Source organism: Mercenaria mercenaria, chromosome 13 (genome assembly GCF_021730395.1).
Source record: "Mercenaria mercenaria strain notata chromosome 13, MADL_Memer_1, whole genome shotgun sequence".
Lineage (NCBI taxonomy): Eukaryota > Metazoa > Mollusca > Bivalvia > Venerida > Veneridae > Mercenaria > Mercenaria mercenaria.
In genome coordinates, this window is record NC_069373.1 from 66,825,058 (window position 1) to 66,846,357 (window position 21,300).

Consider the following 21,300-nt stretch of genomic DNA (forward strand, 5'->3'; position numbering starts at 1 on the left):
GTAAACGAGTTTGAGATACCGAGTTTCGATGTATTATGAATGATTTTAACTCAAAACAAACCAATTAAACGATAACATAAACAAATACAAACAAGAAACATATTTTATCATGCACTCCTCTGCAGTTTAAAACTTTAACAGACAAACAAACAAAACAAATATACAATCTATTATTCATAACGTATGCACTTCTTTGCAATATTAATTAATAGGAAATAAATAACAAACAAAACATAAATACCTAATAAAAATACGAATAAATTAACCGTGTTTCAAATAATGCTGTTTTTACCTAAGAAAATTAATATTCTTAGTTAGCAAGAAATTAAATTTCGTAAGATAAAAGTCACTTAAACATGTAAAAATTAATGGCACTTTAAAGTGTCCTTTCAATTCTTAAATTCTGCAAACTGTGTAACTTAAAAAATAAGTTCATCCCATGATTTGATTCCAAGACTACAAATAATTGCACAAGAAATGAATATTTTGTAACTCAGTCATAACACTCAAAGAATACTCTTAACATCACTGCCTGTGAATTATGTGATATCTCTTTGCATGTATGTGTTTTTTTATGTCATCATCAGTGAAAACTGTGATATAACTGTGAATGAATATTTTGAGATCATTGTAAATGCATAATGTGACATCACTGTACACGGACAGCATTGTGAATGGAAATAGCGAAATCACTCTAAAAGGATATTATGACATTGTTGTAAATGTATGACCTTGCCCTTTGACCTTCTGACCCCCAACAGAGTAAGAGTCCTCAAGTGACCACAGGCAATCATCCTATGAACTTTGTGGACTGCTGGCTATAACGTTCTTTAGTTACTGAATGGAAACGGTAGTCAGCCTCAAGATCAGTTTGACCTTAACAATCGACCTCTCCCCCCTGAAATACTTGGAGCCATCTACCCACCACAGGCAATCATCCTATGAAGTTTGACCTTAGTGAGACCAAGTGTTCTCCAGTTAATGTTCGCCAACCAAATGGTCTACCAAGCAACCAACACAGAGACTCAGTGAACATGACAATATACCTCCTATTCTTTGTAACATCATTGTAAATAGATACTGTAACAGCACTGTGAATGCATTCTTTAGAAATACAATCTGGGGGAAAATCATATTTAAACCCTAAAAGCATGAATGCCGTTTTGTTGGGTGTTGCTTAATGGTGGAGAAAGACTCCACTAGGCATTATTTCAAGCAAGGGTAGGCACCAGGGCAGAACCTGTGACATTCTACAAGCCATTTAGATGGCTTCCAGAATATGTAGTACTGTACATATATATAAAACAAAATAATTACAGTCTCAAGTAAAATAATGATAACTCTGACTAGATACTATTAAATATTCAACTAACCTATAGCTTAAGTCAGTTAACCTAAGGTTAATTCTACAGCACTGTGTATGTTATAGTAAAACATCACAAACAAAATAATAAGGATAAATAACAATAAATAAATCACACAGCAGAAATTGCAACTTCCCTAATGCTTATTAACGTAATTAAAATCTAAATTAACTACATATTATGTAATAGATGCATTTTACTGAAAAAGATATACATATAATCAACACATAGACATCTACCAGGGGCATGGCATTTTGCAAATAGAAAAAAGCAGGGGGGGGGGGGCTGTTTATAAAAGGCCTGGGAAAGTGTTTATACTGAAGAAATGGTAAAATGCCTTTTCTCAAACAAGTGTGTCATTATGTTGACCTTAATCACCTTTTGGTTCTAAGTGGAGTCTAGACAGTATATAAAGTTACATGGGCAGATCTTGTAGATTGATTTCATAAAGGAAACTAAGAGATTTTGATAACTATTGTACTATTTTACTGTTTAGTTTTCTGTATTTTAATGATGTACATCAAGATAGAATGGACCACTGTTAAAATATTCCATACATGAAATGCATTGGACTGGGAAGGTGGCATCTATATTGGATCTGCGGCAATTGTATTGTATCTTTTTTTCTCTCGCTTTTCTGTAATATATAAATGTTTTTTTTTTGTTGCTGTTTTTTTTTTTTGCAGTACCATACTATATTTTCTTTTTTCTTTTTCAATTCCTGATTTGATTGTTCACATATATCACAGTATTTCTAAATAACATATAGTCTGCTTTGTCAGGGGAGGGCCCCCAATAATGCTGTTATAACTTCTGGCTCAACCCTTTTGTATATTTACATTGATGTATTTATGTATGCTTGTTGTATGTGTGTGTATTAAATATGTATATATATATATACAATAAAATATGATAAAACTAAGATACGGAAAGTCATGTTTTATAAATATTTTTGGAGCACTTTGTATTTTGCTAAAAAATGTTAACAACATGCTACAATGTAAAATGTTTTCACAGTTCCAAGGTCCTTAGTTTATACTAATTTATTTTAACTTGATTGTGATGAAAGCTTCAAGCTTATTGGAACTACCCTCGAGTCTGCTTCCTGGAATAACCGGTACTGATGTCATATGAGAAGTCATGATTGTGACCCCAGTGGGGCTCTAACCCACAACCCCTGGATTGAGTGGCCGGCACCTTATCCACTAGACCACCGCTCCCCACTCCAAGGCCCTTAATCCAACAGTACTTTAATAAGAATAAATCAATCAAAAATATATCAAAAATTCAATATCATACATTTCTTAAACAGAAAGCCTGTATGAGGGAACACAAACCTTGACAAAATCATATCAGACTGTAACACCAAAAAGTGTTCAGAAATTATTTCAATACAAAAAAGCATTACAAACTCTTATACACAGTCAAAACAGAATTTCTAACATGAACCTAGAGTTTGTTTATGGTAAGTTGAAAACTGAGACTGAAAGTTACTTTGATAACTTCATGGAATGACAGATTATGCTGGATAAGGATTAACTAGCTAGGAAATTTATATTCATGAAAGCAATGCCTCTGAAAAAATTTATAAATGATACTGAAAATTATCAAAGTGTGTGCGTATCTAAAATATAGGGTATATGTTATATTCATTTTTACTTTCAAAATATATGAATATATAAACTGAATGAAGAATAACATGATACCAAATTTCATGACATGATTACAGATTTATAAAGTGATAAATTTTAAACCAATACAAATATTTAAAAGAATGTTAGTCAAAAGATGATTCACTTCACGAGAACCATAAGAAATATATAGCTGTAGATGCCGCAATTTGTCTCCAACAAAAATATCCTGTTGGCAATGTAGATGGATGTTGATCACCTCTGTCTTACACAGGCTAACAGCACCATTGGAGGACTTTTGAAATAATGTTCTATGTATGCATCAGCAGCAAGTATGGCTCTGGCCCCGAACCTTTGCAAAACATCAAAACCAAACCTGTTACATCCTCACACAAATGTCTGCAAGAAAAAAGTTCAAGTAAGATGTTTTGTTTATTTGTTTGATTTGGATATTATAATGTTTTTCAATGGTATTTCAATTATGTAACAGGCAGTCAGTGTCCAGGACTAACATGTTCTCCGCAAGTATCAGACAACTCCCACACATGAATCAGAAGCATTGATTTTGGGCAGGAATCTAACTTGTAACTTCCTATTTCATAGTCTTGTACTCTTCATTCTGAACTGAACATGCATACTTCCAAAGCACTGTACGGTGGATCTTAAGGCATAACACTATCGTATTTTGACTATTGCCTTGTCTGGAACCTGAGAAAAAAACACCTCCTTCTTAATGAAGGGAGATTTTTAGAATTGGATACCATACTGTTAAATAATTAAAAATTGTAGGGGACTAATTTCTGTTTTTATCCGCAAAATAAAATCTCAACAAAGACTTAAAATTCATATTCATTTTATCTGCAAATGATGAAATCCACAATCTTGTATCCCAACTGAGCTGCTGTTTGGGCTCAAACCACAAAACTTCATGCCCTTGAAATTAAATGGTTTGACAGTAATTACCAAAGGTTTCAGATTCATAAACCTGAAGTCTCCAACAGATTCATAAAACCAAGATCTCTATAGCTGGTATTACATAAAGTAAAAAATACAGCAGTATGAATAGAAATCCGAACAATGTGTATTGCAGGGAATCTCTGCGATTTTACTTAAAAGCTGATGAAAACAATAATTGATTTTACACCACTACTTCAATTCAATATCTCTTAAATGGATATTTTCATAAAATGCAATTTGATTAACACATCTATCTGGGATTTTTTTTTGGTAACCATGGCAACCAGATTTTCGCTTTCCAGTCATAAAACATCATTATTTCTTAGTCATAAAACTGCCGACTTCTACAATTTATTGGAATATTTGAATAAAAATGTTGGATTATCATTAACAGGTCAGGCTATCACTCTATCTTTGTCATAAAACAGTTGATTTCTATATTTTATTGGAATATTTTGGGAATAAAGTGATTATCACTAATCAGCCAAACTTTGAAATTAGATTATTACCATAAATAAGGACAATAAAATGGCACAGGGAAAATCAATAGCTGGAAGCCGTAATATAAACCGTTATTAGCAGCACAGATTTCATGGAGCTGTTCCAAAATATTATACAGTACTATCTTCATTACCATGAATTAAATGAGGACTTTTTCTTGTATTTAAGAAGTTAATAAATGGATAACAACAATAATTCACTGTAACAACATTTGACAGAGTTCAAAAATCTCAAGGACAGAATCAGTTTCAAAAGCATGATATGCTTTTGACAGTTCCTATGTATTAAAGTGTTATCTGTAAATAAATGTGTCCATAGGTACAGATGTCGGAATACTGTGCACCCTATATAGTGAATTTAAAAGCCAACAGCATAAAAATATCAAAAACGGAGGACCTCCATGTTGTACGTCAGAAAGATGGTCTACGATTTTCCCTACAACAATAATAAAGAGTTTCAAAATAACTATTTAATAACATAAAGGAAGTATTATGTAAAAAAGGATCTCCAAATTTAAAAACAAGAGCACAGCAATGCAGAGAAATTAACACCAAAGCAAAGTCGTACAATAACCTTGCCCTAATGGACTTGAACTTGAATGCGATCATCCGAAACATGCGCTCACATCATCGATGTTGATTTTTGCAAGTTTTCTTTGAAATCCTCGTAGCAGTTTAAAGAGATACAAAACAGGACACGAAACAAATGAAGACCTTGACTTGAAGCGAGACATGCCAAAAATGCACTCTGCATGCGCTACGAGTGGTGAACGTTGTGTCAATTCTTTAAAATCCTTCAACGGGTTCAAGAGTTTGCAAAGCAGACAGAAATGACATGGACGGACAGACGGACACTAAGGTGTACAAATACGTCCCTTTGGGCATATAAAAACAAAAGCAATTTGTCATGGCATATACCTCATCTATTAGTGTACTCTAGGCAGTTTTTAGAACTCAAAGCATATTTGAAAACCCACGCACAAGAATATCATCTCTATGAGATTGCAACTTCATAAAGAGCTTCACTGAATATGCAGAAGTTTGAGGAGTACTCCAGAAAAGACAGCTACTTACTAATTTGATAACAAAGGGCAACAATATCATATAACCATAATATCATCCATACCTGGAAATTGAAACTAATAGCAATTCTTTGAAAGCTTCTAGATTTAAGTTTTGGTTAAATTCAGCAAGTGGTCTCAGAATATTCCAACAAGAACTGAGGACGACAACATGTACGCTGAGTGGAGTCTGGCGACAATATACTTCCTTCCGGAACATACATACACACACAAAACACACACATCACAGGTATACCATCAAGTAGCTTATTGAACCAAAGGTATAGTTACAATGTTTATGATATCAAACCTTGTTTGAAGAATGTGGAATATCGAGCTGTGATATGGAGTGGGATGCTGCGGATTTTGCTGGCGCTCCTCTATGGTAATGCGTGCTGAAAACATGAACAGTAGACGTTAAAGCAGTTTGAAAACAAGAACATTTATATATCATATAAGTGACTTTAGGCAGATAGTTTCCTACAAGTATGGGTTGGTGATTGAAAGGAACATTTATTATCATGTACATAGCCTTAGCATGGGTCATCTATAGTATGTGGTTGAAAGCGGAAATCACAAGTGAGGAAAGCAAATAACCCAAAAGGTATGAAAATCATAGTCAAATCATCGAAGTTAAAACAAAAGATACAAACGACTGATGGATACAGCACCACCAATATTTAATACATATTGATCACTTCATGAACTACCATGACTTTGACTAAAAATCAAGGATAAAGGCCCATGTGAATGCTCTTTTTGAAACATCACTGAGCTTAACCACGCGAATGACTGGACCTCAAAACATTAGATTCATTCCTTGCCTAAGCGCAATGTACTAGCCAAGGTAGGGGGTAGTTGATCAAGTCATTCTCAAGATACTAAGCAGAAAAGGTTTTTGACTAACAGATTGTGCAGTTCTGGATCATTTGTCAAATTGTTCTTAAACTGTTGAAAGGAAACACTTTTTGTACCAACAGACAGTGTGACACTGAACTTTGACACTAAGATTCATACAACTGCAATATGCGACTCCTCCATTCTAAAAATTAAGATTCTAAAATATGAGTGAATCTTAGTTTTTGTACTAAGTGTCACCTTGCCTTGGCCTTGACATGATTCGCACAATAGCATGCGCATGTCAGTGTGCGCCAGTTTAGATCATAGTCAGAAGTTCAAGATTCAGTGAATCAGTTTTGTACAAGGCATGTGACCTACTTGACCCATACCTAAAATCTTTTGGATCATTTCTGCCCAAAAGCATGTGCATATCAATTTACGATAAACGTCAATGCAGTTAAGTTATTGAGCAGAATGCATGCTACAACTGTGACTCAATAATGCCTTTTGGTATAATAAAAAGAAAGATTTTACCATACATAATTTATTTGCTACCGTACAATGTAAAATGTACAATTACTTCTTCAGACAATTTACATGTTCCTAGACAAAATTAAGAAAGTAGAACAGCTTTGGTCTCCCATTGCAGAATAAACATATGTTTGTCTGGCATAAGTGACGTAGGAAAGACAGCAAAAAAATTTGTAGACAAAATACATTAAAGGCTACATAACACTTTATCATGAAGTTTGCACTCATCAGTACCATAGAACTTCAGTTATCATTTATGTATGATAAGACAGGTATCCAAATAATCTTGAATCAATGCAGGGTATGACAAATCCTACAACCTGGCAATCCTGTTCAGTTGTCAAAAAAGAAAACAGGATCACAAGCTGATGGTATTTTGTGCCAATATAATTGGTTTCTATTAGGCAAGTCAACTGCTATGGAATCATTAACTTTTGCGTTTTGGGCCAAATGGATACTTTATGTTTTGTGGGTATACAAATTTGTAGATTTTCAGTAATAATGTAACTGGAAATTTTATTTGTTTCTTGGATTTTACATAAAAAATAGTCAGCTATGAACAATAATGATATTACAGTAAATGTTTACATTGCTTAAAAGTTTTTTTAATTTGTATGAAAACTAATCATTTTTTTACCAAACCATTTTTGCACAGAAAGCCAAGATAATTCTGCATGTTATCTCTTTATGGTAAACATTTGATATAATCACTGTAAAATCATTATTATTTGTAGGGAACTATTTTTTTCATTGACACTGCAGTTGTGTAAATCAACAACAATAAATTTGATTGGCCAAACTAATTCCTATTCATTTCACCTTCAAACGTTGAAATATATGAATTTAAATCATAAAATAACTGTTTTGGACCAACCAACAATATTTTATGATTGTCTGCAAAATTAAATGGTTCTACAGTCATTTGAAACATCTTGATGAGACGCTTGATTTTTTGAATGTGTGACATAATGTTTTTGTTTGCATATTTACACATTTTTTACACAGCTTTTGTCTAAATGACTTATCAATATAATGGCACAAAACTTTTGTTTACCGTATATGGGGTATTGAACTGGCTATTTACCTAAAGCCGTTACTTGAACATCAGTTTTTCTTCTAAATGAGGCACTGGATGTTTCGTTTATATGGCATATCAACCAAAGACACTTGATTTTTGTCTATATGGCATATTGAACTATTTACCTGTAGGCTGTACTGAAAAACTGTAAGCTGATCTAGATTTGGCACACAATTCAGGAACAGGAATCAGAGTAAACAGTTCTAAATGTGATTAATGATTTTTGTCTATAACTAGATGGTGCATTGAACTATTTACCTGTAGGCTGTACTGGAACATCAGTGTACGCTGTTCTAGATGAGGCACTTGATTTTTGCCTGTATGGCGTATTGAACTGTCTATTTTTGCAACAACAGCACACTATAACGACAGCTGTCAAGATGACAACAACAATCACCGCCACAATAATACCCACTATGACACTGATACTGACAATGTAGGCATCTATACCATCTGCAAATGCATCAGCTAATAAAACAAAATAATGTCAGCATTTTATGACACATTCAAATAAATTTAAGATAGACCCATGCAAGGAGGCTACAGGCAAAGTTTAATAATGATCCATCAAGCAGTTCATGAGAAGTTGTTTTTCTATCTTTAGCTCTGTTGACACCTAAAGGGACCAAGGGTAACCTTTTAACAAAAGTCAGAGAGATTCATACAAATATGCTACAGACCAAATTAGGTGAAGATCAATCAAGTAGTACATGAGGAGTCATTTTAAATGTTTTTTTTATTTTTTATTTTAAGGTCTGGCAGAATATAAAAGGGATAAAGCAAAACCATGTGAATACACTTGTCCTTGCTAGGATGCTATAAACCAAAGCTGGTGTAATGCTGACCAGTAGATTAATAAAGGAAGATGTTAAAAATGATGAAACAGGAAGCAGGACAACAAATGCTGGATACCAGACTGTCCATCTTCACTAATTGCTGGCCCCAAACTCAGCTCAGGTGAACTAAAACACAACATTACTACAGTTCTACAAGACTCTAACAAGTCTTAGATCAGTTATCAAATAAACTTACTTTGACTATATTCTCTAAGCATCATCACAAAGTCATACCCTTCATGAGACAGCTCTTGTTTTTTCATCAGCACTGTTAGGTATTTACCATCACTACACACCATGTCAGGAACACCTCCTGTATGACAGGTATAGGTTCCCTGAAATAATCATTATAAATATTTTTGATTGGAGGGAAAGACACTATACATTTTCTACAAGTGTTTTATCCAATTTTACAAAAACAGTCAAGTTATCTTTTTCTAGGACAGACTTTTTCTGAAAGCTGCAGTAATATTATGAAAGCATTACTATACTCCTTTATAAATATGTTACAATGAAACCTAAAATGTCAAAATTTTACATAGTGATATGTTTACACTTCAAAAGAGATAATTTATGTTATTTGTAACTTTGTTTTAATGCATGTTATTGCAAAGTTCTTCATCAAATTCTTAAGTTTTTCTCTGGGCAAGAAATGTGTAGGTTAAAGGCACTGACCTCCAGATCCTATGACAACCAAAAACAAGATGAAATTTTTTAGACATCAGAAAATTATTGCTATATTTCAAAAGAAAGCCTAAATTGAAATGTTAGTCACTGACAGATTATAAGTAATGGAAACACATAAGTAACAGAGTAAAATACCATATCTTCAGTATTCTCAAAACAAAGAAAAAATGAAATATTGGAAATGTTCCTTTTTGTAAAAACCTCTCTGTAAACAGACTTAAATATCACACAGAGGGCTGACTGTATGAAACATTATCAATTATGTTTGATAAAAACATGAATTTTTTTTTTCAATTTTACCATAGCATTCCCAGAGGCTGATTTCTCTGAATACACCGATAATTTCACATCACATTTTCTTATATGGAAACTTGTAAAACTCAGGCAAAGACGGTCATTCTTTAGTGACTTAAATGTCATTTCACATGTTAATGTATCGTATGCATCACCCCCTTGAGCCATGATTTTGTAACTTTCATCATCAACCTCCATTGGTCCTCCATGAAAACAGTCCCCATACCGGTCCATATACACTGTGAAAAAAATAGATACTTAAATAAGATTTAATGCTACTTAAAATAATAGCTTTACAAAATACGTTATTTAAACTTTATGGAATTTCACAGTTTTTCATACATTAGCTTCAGAAACATGATTGTTACTCCACTGTATATGAAGATGGCTTTACTGACATTCATTGGTGGGCCAGCACCCTGGCAAAACCACTGACCTGCAGTAAAAGCCAGCAAAATGGCTTCCTCACACAAAGACTTCTACATTCCAAGCCAGGTTTAGAACTATATAACATTGGTTAGGGGCAAGTGATTTGAAGTCAGCGACCTTAACCACCTGGCCACAGAGGTCCTTACTGATATAAGAATGGTAAATGTGTGTAGTAATACAGCTTTCTTTTTGTTATGGCAATCATGGTCCAAAACTCATTGCAAAGAAATTCAATTGTTGAACTGAGATAGTCTACAAAAAGAAAGATACACTTGTTTTCTTCTAAAAATTTTGATTATTTTGGAGATGCCGAATCTATATCTTGATTTCATGTTTTAGAGTCCTGTGTCATTAACAAGTATTATCCCACGAAATGTTCATTGATTTCACACCAAAATCAACATATTCTTCACAATTAATTTACAATTTCCCCATGTTGGAAGGTGGAGGATTACAGATACTTTGTCTTTTATCAAATTATCACATAGAACATTTATCTAACCTGCATTCTCACATACCAGAGGTCTACCATTGTTCCCTAATGTAACCTCTGGCACATTTCGCTGATATTTGTAGTTTGGTTACACTACAGGTAAAACGCATCTGCAAATCAGCGAAGTTTCGTGACTGCGAACTAATTAAAATTGGCTATGAAATGCATGACGTCCTTTCCAATACTGACGCTGAATTATGAAGAGTATTATTATTTCTTCAAGTAAATTTCTAAACATCCAATTACAGGAATAAATCTTTATTAACTGCAGTCATGTAATATCGTCTTTACTAATTTTTAGCAAGTACTTTACGTAGATGTTTGGCTGAAATCACTCCCGGTAGTAATTAAGAGGGCGCATGCTCACAAAATAAATGGAAGAAATAAATCGGAGGTTCATCTTGGGATTTTGATGAGCCTCTGATGGATGTGAATGCTAACCTGAGGATCACACAGACATCATGTAGATACAAAATCGGATTTAAATCCAACAAAATACTCTTTTTTGTTGGGTTTAATGTCAGATCTTCTCAACAAAACACTACACAAATTGAAATCAACTGACTAAAACAGGTAATATATTTATCATTTGTGAATACAAAACCTTTAGAAAAAAGAAAAGAAAAGAAGAAACTTAAATTGAAACAAGAGCTCGTAGAACACAAAATGCCCCCCTTGATGCATTCATTAATTGCACAAGGAACAGAAATTATTTGGTCACTGTACACAAAAATTCTACTGTTCTGGGTCAATGTGACCTTGACCTTTGACCTACTGACCTCAAAATCAGTAGGGGGTCATCCGCTGGTCATGATTGACCTCCCTATCAACTTTCACGATCATAGGCCCAAGCATTCTCAAGATATTGTCTGGAAATGGTTTAACTGTTCTGGGTCACTGTGACCTTGACCTCTGGTTTCAAAATCAATAGGGTCATCTGCTGGTCATGACCAACCTCCCTATCAATTTTCATGATCCTAGGCCCAAGTGTATTTGAGTTATCGGCTGGAAACTGTTTCACTGTTCTGGGTCACTGTGACCTTGACCTTTGACCTACTGACCTTAAAATCTATAGGAGTCATCTGCTGGTCATGATAAAGCTCCCTATTACCTTTCACGATCCTAGGCCAAAGCATTCTCAAGTTATCGTCAAGTAACTCTTTAACTGTTCCGGGTCACTGTGATCTTGACCTTTGAACTACTGACCTCAAAATCTATAGGAGTCATCTGCTGGTCATGATAAAGCTCCCTATCAACTTTCGTGATCCTAGGCCCAAGCATTCTTGAGTTATCATCCGGAAATCATTCAACTGTTCCGGGTCACTGTGACCTTGACCTTTTACCTACTGACCTCAAAATCATTAGGGGTCATCTGCTGCTCATAACTAATAACTTTAATGATCCTCGGCCTAAGCATTCTTGAGTTATCATCCGGAAACCGTTTAACTGTTCCGGATCACTGTGACCTTGACCTTTGACCTACTGATCTCAAAATCAATAGGGGTCATCTGCTGGTCATGACTAACCTCCCTATAAACTTTCACAATCCTAGGACCAAGCATTCTTGATAAATCATACGGAAACGGATTGGTCTACAGACCGACAGACCGACAGACATTTGCAAAACAATATACCCCTCCTTCTTCGAATGGGGGCATAATAAAAAGGTATAATGCATTACATGCAGACTAAGGATAATTATACTCACAATATCTATATAAATATTCATCGTTGGATAGGTAAGGCAGAACAAACTAAACAATGGTAACACAAACCAAACACTGTAAATACAACAGAAAAATAAGAGGACCATGATGGTCCTGAATCGCTCACCTTTCCCCAAATGACCCAGTTTTGAACTGAGTATGACTATTATTTGACAAAGTGACCTAGTTTTTGAGCTCATGTGACCTAGAACTTGACCTAGATATCATCGAGGTGAACATTCTGACCAATTTTCATGAAAATCCATTCAAAAGTATGGCCTCTAGAGAGGTCACAAGGATTTTCTATTTTTAGACCTACTGACCTAGGTTTTGACCGCAGTTGACCCAGTTTCGAACTTGACCTAGGTATCATCAAGATGAACACTCACACCAACTTTCATACAGATCCCATGAAAAATATGGCCTCTAGAGAGGTCACAAGGGTTTTTTGTTGTTTGACCTACTGACCTAGTTTTTGTCGGCATGTGACCAAGTTTCAAACTTGACCTAGATATCATCAAGGTGAACATTCTGACTAATTTTCATGAAGATCCATTCAAAAGTATGGCCTCTAGAAAGGTCACAAGCTTATTCTATTTTTAGACCTACTGACCTAGTTTTTGACCGCAGTTGACCCAGTTTCGAATCTGACCTAGATATCATCAAGATGAACATTCTGACCAATTTTCATGAACATCTTGTGAAAAATATAGCCTCTAGAGAGGTCACAATGTTTTTCTATTTTTAAACCTACTGACCTAGATTTTGAGGGCACGTGACCCAGTTTCGAATTTGACCTAGATATCATCAAGATTAACATTCAGACCAACTTTCATACAGATCCCATGAAAAATATGGCCTCTAGAGAGGTCACAAGGTTTTTCTATTATCTTACCTACTGACCTAGTTTTTGAAGGCACATGAATAAGTTTCGAACCTGACCTAGATATCATCAAGTTGAATATTTTGACCAATTTTCATGAAGATCCATTAAAAAATATAGCCTCCAGAGAGGTCACAAAGTTTTTTTATTATTTGACCTACTGACCTAGTTTTTGATGGTACGTGACCCAGTTTCGAACTTGACCTAGATATCATCAAGTTGAACATTCTGACCAACTTTCATGAAGATCCATTGAAAAATATAGCCTCTAGAGAGGTCACAAGGTTTTTCTATTTTTAGACCTACTGACCTATTTTTTGTCGGCACGTGACCAAGTTTCAAACCTGACCTAGATATCATCAAGTTTAACATTCTGACCAACTTTCATAAAGATCCCATGAAAAATGTGACCTCTAGAGTGGTCACAAGCAAAAGTTTACGGACGCATGCACGGACGGACGACGGACGCCACGCGATCACAAAAGCTCACCTTGTCACTTTGTGACAGGTGAGCTAATAAATCCTAATGCAAAACTACAACAAAAGTGCAAAACTAAAATACTGTCAAAACACTGTTGTTTGTGGAAGACAAATTACTGTAGATTCTCTCACTGTGTAAATTTACAAAATCAAAATTCTGGTGAAAGCATAAAATTCCAATTCTTTCTAACACATAAAATGTACAGTAGAATCTATGTATTTATATCCCCACAAAACTGACATTTTGTATGAATTAACCACAAAATTCTATGCCTATGGAATTAAATGATTTTACAGTATTTGGAATACTAGCTCCTATATCTACTGTATCTATATTTTGTAATGACAATTTCAGTTACCTTTAAGCAAGATTCTATACTTTTTTTTGAAATGCACGTCAATTCTTACATAATTTTGGATAATTATATAACACTAGGTGTTACTTGAAACCTGAAGTGAGTCATTTTTTGGGGCAGGTGTACCCACTACCAGAGTTATAAATATAATTCTGAAATGCATACAATCCTTAATCTTAAACAACATCAAACAAACATTCATACGCTTTGGAAAATAGTTCCATTTGGGAACTTCCCTGATAAACTATCAATGACTGAGCAGTCAAGCTAGTGCTTTTATCACAGTGTGCAATCAAGCTGACCAGTTAGAATGTAGCCTATGGTCACATCACTTACTGCATTCCAGCCAACCATTGAAATTAGTTAAGTCCCGATTTATATGAGGTAACACAAAGCCTAAATACAATTTATACCCCCATATGCATGGAAAGAAAAATGTTGTGGCCATGACATTTGTTCCTCAAGTGTAACTTTAATGTTGGACCAAAAGGTTGTACACTCTGCAAGTCATCTTGATGAGGTTAAGAATTTGTGCAGTTTGAAACTAGAAAATAGAGCAAGACAGAACAAAACATTTCATTTTGTGCTGGCATGGGCGCAATTAATGATTTATTTTATTTATTTTGTTGGGTTTAACGTCGCACCGACACAATTTTTAGGTCATATGGCGACTTTCCAGCTTTAATGGTGGAGGAAGACCCCAGGTGCCCCTCCGTGCACTATTTCATCACGAGCGGGCACCTGGGTAGAACCACCGACCTTCCGTAAGCCAGCTGGATGGCTTCCTCACGTGAAGAATTCTACGCCCCAAATGAGGTTTCGAACCCACATCGATGAGGGGCAAATGGTTTGAAGTCAACGACTCTAACCACTCGGCCACGGAGGCCCCGCGCAATTAATGAAAAATTCCTTTTGACGCCTTGTGCACACATCGACGAAATGTAATTATTCATTGTTATGTGCTGGCATGTGCATAAAGATTTCATTCTGGCATGTACCAGTACAAAATAAAATGCTTTGTCTCGCTTTGGTGCTTGGGCCAGGATGACACACTTTATTGTGTTGCATAGCAGTGCACACCCAAATGTGCCATTACAAAACATGTTATTTCATTTTAGAAATGCATCAAAGGGTTGAATTGAATTCTTTGTTTATGGTGAGCATGCCGAAACAAAATGAAATGTTCCAAACTGCTCTGCTCAATGTTTCATCTTGTCGTGTTGGTATGCCCACTAAAATAACACATAAAACTTTCAAAATTTAATTATGGCCTGTTGGTGCGCGCACGCCAGGATGACACAATGAAATGTGCTATAAAAGCTACTAGCATGCTAACACAACATAATGTATGTCTTAAATTCAACCACCATAACTATCAAACTTTTCCATGCACTACTGACACAAGAGTTATCAGCTTGGATCTGAGGTATGTAATATTCCCTCTAAATATATGGTTCGTCCTTACTACCAAACATTATAAAACTGCTATTGGTACTTCAAAAGAAATGCAACTGGCAAAGAAATGATTAGCTATCATCTTGGACATCATATACCTGTCTCATGAAACTGTGAAATCATTTTCATGGGCTTTGAAATTTTGTGGTTTCAGCAAAAATGACTTCTTCACGGGGATATGAATTTGATGATTTTAAATACTAAAGATACAATGAATCATTTATTAGTTTTTATGCTTTTTTGCTAGAATAGTGTTTGTGCGTGTTCATTTCTTGTTATAACATCTTCAGAACTCTGCAGATGTTATAACATGAAAAAACATGCGTAATCCCTACAATATTAATGAATTCACATTAGTTCAAAAGTAACATGATACAGGCATGAAAGGAGCAAATATCATTGAATTATCTGTGACATTTCAAAAAGGTATGAGTACAATGTCTAGGAAAAAGGGAAAAAACTAGAGGTGCTTTTGAGAAAAACGCATGACTCCCACAACTGCCTAATCATCTGAATAGTAAGTCTGTCTTTGTATACTGTTTGTGGCCTATTGGTATTCACATGCTGGAGTAACCAGTCTACAATGCTGTGTCGGTAGTGGTAACTGATCTACAATGCTGTGTCGGTAGTGGTAACTGGTCTACAATGCTGTGTCGGTAGTGGTAACTGGTCTACAATGCTGTGTCGGTAGTGGTAACTGGTCTACAATGCTGTGTCGGTAGTGGTAACTGGTCTACAATGCTGTGTCGGTAGTGGTAACTGGTCTACAATGCTGTGTCGGTAGTGGTAACTGGTCTACAATGCTGTGTCGGTAGAGGTAACCGTTCTACAATGCTGTGTCGGTAGTGGTAACTGGTCTACAATGCTGCACTGGTCTACAATGCTGTGTCGGTAGTGGTAACTGGTCTACAATGCTGCACTGGTCTACAATGCTGTGTCGGTAGTGGTAACTGGTCTACAATGCTGCACTGGTCTACAATGCTGTGTCGGTAGTGGTAACTGGTCTACAATGCTGCACTGGTCTACAATGCTGTGTCGGTAGTGGAGTGGAGTAACCGGTCTAGTACAATGCTGCACCGATAGTTGTTGGTAATTATGTTCAAGGGCCATAATTCCAAAGTGTCTTGGCCGATTTGGCTAGTTATCGAACTTGGCCGAGGTCTTATGGTCAAACACATTTTGTTCTAGTTTGGTGAAGATCAGATGAGAAATGTTCGACTTAGAGTATGGACAAGCTTTGTGACAGACAGACACACAGATAGGAGTAAATCAATACGTCTCCCACACCACTGTGTGGTGGGAGACATAATTCCATAATCAGTAAAGTTACAGTTCTTACTCATTGTATACAGTCTTACTGTGTTGACAATGAATACAGTTTTCTTTACTGTACTGAACTCATGCCCCTGACATAATGTTTTTGAGAAATGGAGTTTAAGTAATAAGAAAAGCTCGAGTTATAGATCTCGGGTACTTATGATGACCATACACAATGAAACTTTGTTTTCTTGAACTCAGATAATTTGTATATCACACTTCACTCAAACTCATTGCTGACAAAACATCTATATAATGTATATTTTTCGATGACTCAAACTACCGATAACTTGAACAAATTTTGCTTGTCCCGTGGGGTGTTGAGGAACAAAGTTTAAATGTATACCAAAAATAATCAGATAATCTTTGACCCTCAAAGGTAATGCTACAGACAAGGAAGTGGGAGAATCAGATTTATCGGCAACTGTTTGCTATGTTGATATTTGAAGTCATAATGACATAAATTTAAGTTATCTATAGCAACTTTCTGACATTTCTGGTTACCCCTCCAGGCATAATTTCAGACAAAGATAGGCACTCTGGTAGAATCACCAGCCTTTAGTAAGCCAACTGGATATCTTCCTCCCAGAAATTAAAGTAATGGACCTACATTGGTGAGAAGCAAGCAAATTAAATAAGCAACTTATTTTACCACTCAACCATAGAGACCCCAAAGATGGACAAAGCTGCAACTACGTGCAACCCCGAAAGCTCCAGGGACCTGTGAAATGTTTTTCAGGTAGTCCAAACAAAAACAAAAATAAACAAGCAACTTCTACAACAAAAATCTGATTCCATCAATTTCACCTGTTTCTGACCATGACTTCTCCAAGCATATAAACAGGATCACAATAATTGCACTTGTAGACCTGTCCACTCCCCATCCTATCACCATGGTGATCACATTCAGGTCAAGGTCACTCTTCAATCAAGGTCAAACTTTGGTCAATTTCTATATTCGAAGTTTTTATATCAACATTTGTACTTCAAATCCAATCTTCTCAGGTAAAAATCTGTTCTCTTAATTTCTGAAAAACAAATAAAGTATTCTGAAACATGTTTCCAACATATGTTTATCAGTGTTATATAACAGAACTACTTTTTTCACTGATTTATAACATGTTGCAAACCCATTAAATCTCCAGGTAAATAAGCAACAGAAGTATAATAGAGCTTTTGTGATACCTTGCCTATAATGCAGCAGGAGGAAATCTCCAGAAAATCAGTGCAAAAACATCCTGTTTTTGGGCTGGACATATTTTCTAACTGAAAACCTCATCAAGATTAAAATTAAATAGTGGGATTTTTTGTGTTTGTTTCATTGCAAGATACATATATATTTTCAATTTTCGATTTTGTGGGCATGAAATTGCAGAGGTTTGACCAAAATGGCTTAGAAGCTTGTGTGGTTTTAAACTGCAGAGATTTGACCAAAATGGCTTAGAAGTTTGTTTGGTTTTAAACTTTGAAAATATATTAATTCAAGCAAAGCAGAGATATACTCCTTGTTTCATATTCCAATGAAAATTTCAGAACTGCATTAATTTATGCTGGATCTGATAGCAGTAGTATCTGAATCTTATATCAGAATCACTGTGAGCACATTTTTTCCTATTAACTATGACCATTGCTTCAATTCAAACTTTGATAAAAAAAATACTTAAAGATCTGTGTGTGAGCAAGTCTATTTGAAAGTATATTAGGATTAAATTAATTTTTTCCCTAGTAATCATGCTATTAATGCACACATTTCAACATAAAGCTCCACGGCTTCATTCACTTTGAAGATTGCTTGGCAGGGTTCACAAGAAGAAAAAAAAACAATCCTGTAATTAATGAGAATTTTATTGATTTGTTATGATTAAACTTGAACTTTGTGGATAGACTCCACCCTGAAATTTAGTACTCCCCTCCCCCCCATCCCCCCTCTGCAAATATTAATGAGCTTTTGGATGGAAAGGTAACATACTGTTCAGTTCAAAACTGAAGCTGTCTCTGTGAATCAAGGGACTGGATTCTCAGGTTTTAAAAAATATCTCTTATATGAGTCACGCACACGCAAGCTTGATCTGCATTAAATTCCATCTTTTCGTGCAAATTTGAGAAACTTCTTAAATGGGCGTTTTGGAAAATACAAGGGCAGATTTCTGATTTAGAGTTTTTAGACCCTGAAGGAATTCAACCTGGTCCAGCTCGCTCGTTAAAAATACAAGAGATCTAAAAGAGGCCAGGCTGCCACCTCAAGACAGATAAATTATGTATACCAATCTGTAGAAACCTTATACTTACAGTTAGTAATGTTCAATATGGTTGTTTTCCACACATAAATAAACTGGTTTTGAACTTCACATCTCGAGGGCTCAGAGCGAAACTAGTCTATCTGCTTCTATTTCTATATACACTTAGACTAGTTTCGCTCTGAGCCCTCGATCTAAACTGTATTAAAAATCTGTCCACTGTACAAGCTCTCTATTTTCCACCTATTTAACAACACTAACAATGTCAGGTAAATAACCTAAGTGACTGGGTAGTGCCTATAATTATGATAAATTCCACTTCCAACAACAGCAGAAAAGTAAACACCAGCACCTAACTCACTGTCTCTAGATAGAAACCTCACCTGTTCACTATTATACGTCCAATAATTGTAAATATATTCTCTGTATATTTATCCAGATAATATTCCTTTTCTGCCACAATGCTTTTTATTACATTATTAAAACCATAACTTTTCAGGAATCCTGGTATTCTGTAAGAACCTAATATCTGGTGCCTACAGAAGTTCCATGATTTCCAATAATTGCTTTAATATAATAATTCATGTACAATACTGTCTGTTTATCTGCAGGTCTCCATTGGGAATGTGATCAATGCTACTTATGATTTCCAATACACTAGTGACATCAGTACCGCCAACCTACTGTTATCCAATACACAAGACATTCCCACTGCCGCCATATTATCATGTTATGGATTTTTCCGGCAATGTCTTGTAACAGGATACACTATTATATTGGTTCAGAGGGAAATAACAGTTAATGCAGACAATAGGAGCTGTTACTTGGCACAAAATGTATTCATTAAGAGAAATTAATTAGCAACCAGATAAGTACAATATCAATTTCATTTAGCCTACTGGTATTCAAAGTTTATGTACTGCAGAAACTAGTACATGTCATAGAATAACACTTTCATCAGTATCTTTTATAAACAAAAACCCTGTTACCACATAATTATTTAGCAAAACATTAATCAAACTCTATCTCTGATATAAACTTTTTAAAATTCCCCTTTTGCAAAAGTTAACACAGAATAAATTAGTCTAGCCTAAATATTTTCCTGATGCTTATTTCATAAACAGTCCCTTTAATAAGAGTCCCATTTGGGTATTTATCAAAGGTAGAAGTGTGTGTGGGGGGGGGATATTTCTAAAAATTTGCTATACCCAAATATGAAGTCATAATTTAATATTTAAGAAATAATTTATAGCAAAACAGTGCTTTATCACTATTTATATATGATGGGCGGTTATATGTCATGCGTAATAGTTTCACGAGGGCTCGTAAAACAACCCAAAACAACCCACTCATGTTCAAAACAGATTTCGATGGTAAACAGACTTACGGTAGGTATTTCCTGGCAATATGCATAATTTAAGTTTATGATGTCATAATAGAGCTAGTACAGATGCGAGGTCACTTATAAGAGCTAAAATTTTAGACAAGCTTTTTCCTTAAGGGAAAAAGAGGAATATCTATCCCTGGCATGTGATCTGACAAATGTTTACTTTCATTGCTTTAAGGTAGTCAAGAAGTGGTCAGTTACTTACCAAGAACAAGTCAGTTTTGGTATAGAATACGGGAACTCTGGGTTGGTTCAGTAAATGACTGACATAACATAACTGAAATACTGTTGAAAAAATAACATTAAACACAATAAACAAACAAATTGAAAAAACAAAATCTCATGGCAACAGTAATGAGGAAATATGTTCATTTTTCTTGGAAAACAAAAACAAAATACTTGCAAAGTTCCCTTATCTACATAGTTTAAAACACTTGACAGAATATCAATAGTTCGGAAACAGCTGTTCCAATAAAACAGCACTAGAACAATGGCCTTGATAGGGCTTGTACAAACATTTTATATTTTCAACCCAGGTCTCAGAGAATATAACAAAAATTATGACTTGTTAGGGTGAAAAAAAATGCAGAAATTTGAGATATTGTATAAAATCTGGAACTGGTTTTAATAAAAAGGTGCAATAGAGAATGTTATCACTATATTTATGAATATAAATGATGCAGGTAAGACTGTACACTTACTTGACCTCTACTTATTGATTAATGGTGGTGTACTGTTCAATAATGAGAAATGATTTTATCTAATAGAACATGTGTGG

General features: G+C 35.0%; 1 protein-coding gene across 1 annotated transcript; it reads right to left on the minus strand.

Annotated features, from left to right (window-relative positions):
- Window positions 1–1,951: 1,951 nt before the first annotated feature.
- On the minus strand, window positions 1,952–20,223 carry LOC123528933 (uncharacterized). Its single transcript, XM_053520955.1, has 6 exons — window positions 19,519–20,223; window positions 17,706–17,926; window positions 9,786–10,018; window positions 8,995–9,133; window positions 8,221–8,430; window positions 1,952–2,001 (listed from the first exon to the last, which is right to left on the minus strand). The coding sequence occupies exons 2-6, from the start codon at window positions 17,791–17,793 to the stop codon at window positions 1,952–1,954; spliced, it is 720 nt and encodes a 239-aa protein (XP_053376930.1). The 5' UTR covers window positions 17,794–17,926; window positions 19,519–20,223.
- Window positions 20,224–21,300: the final 1,077 nt, after the last annotated feature.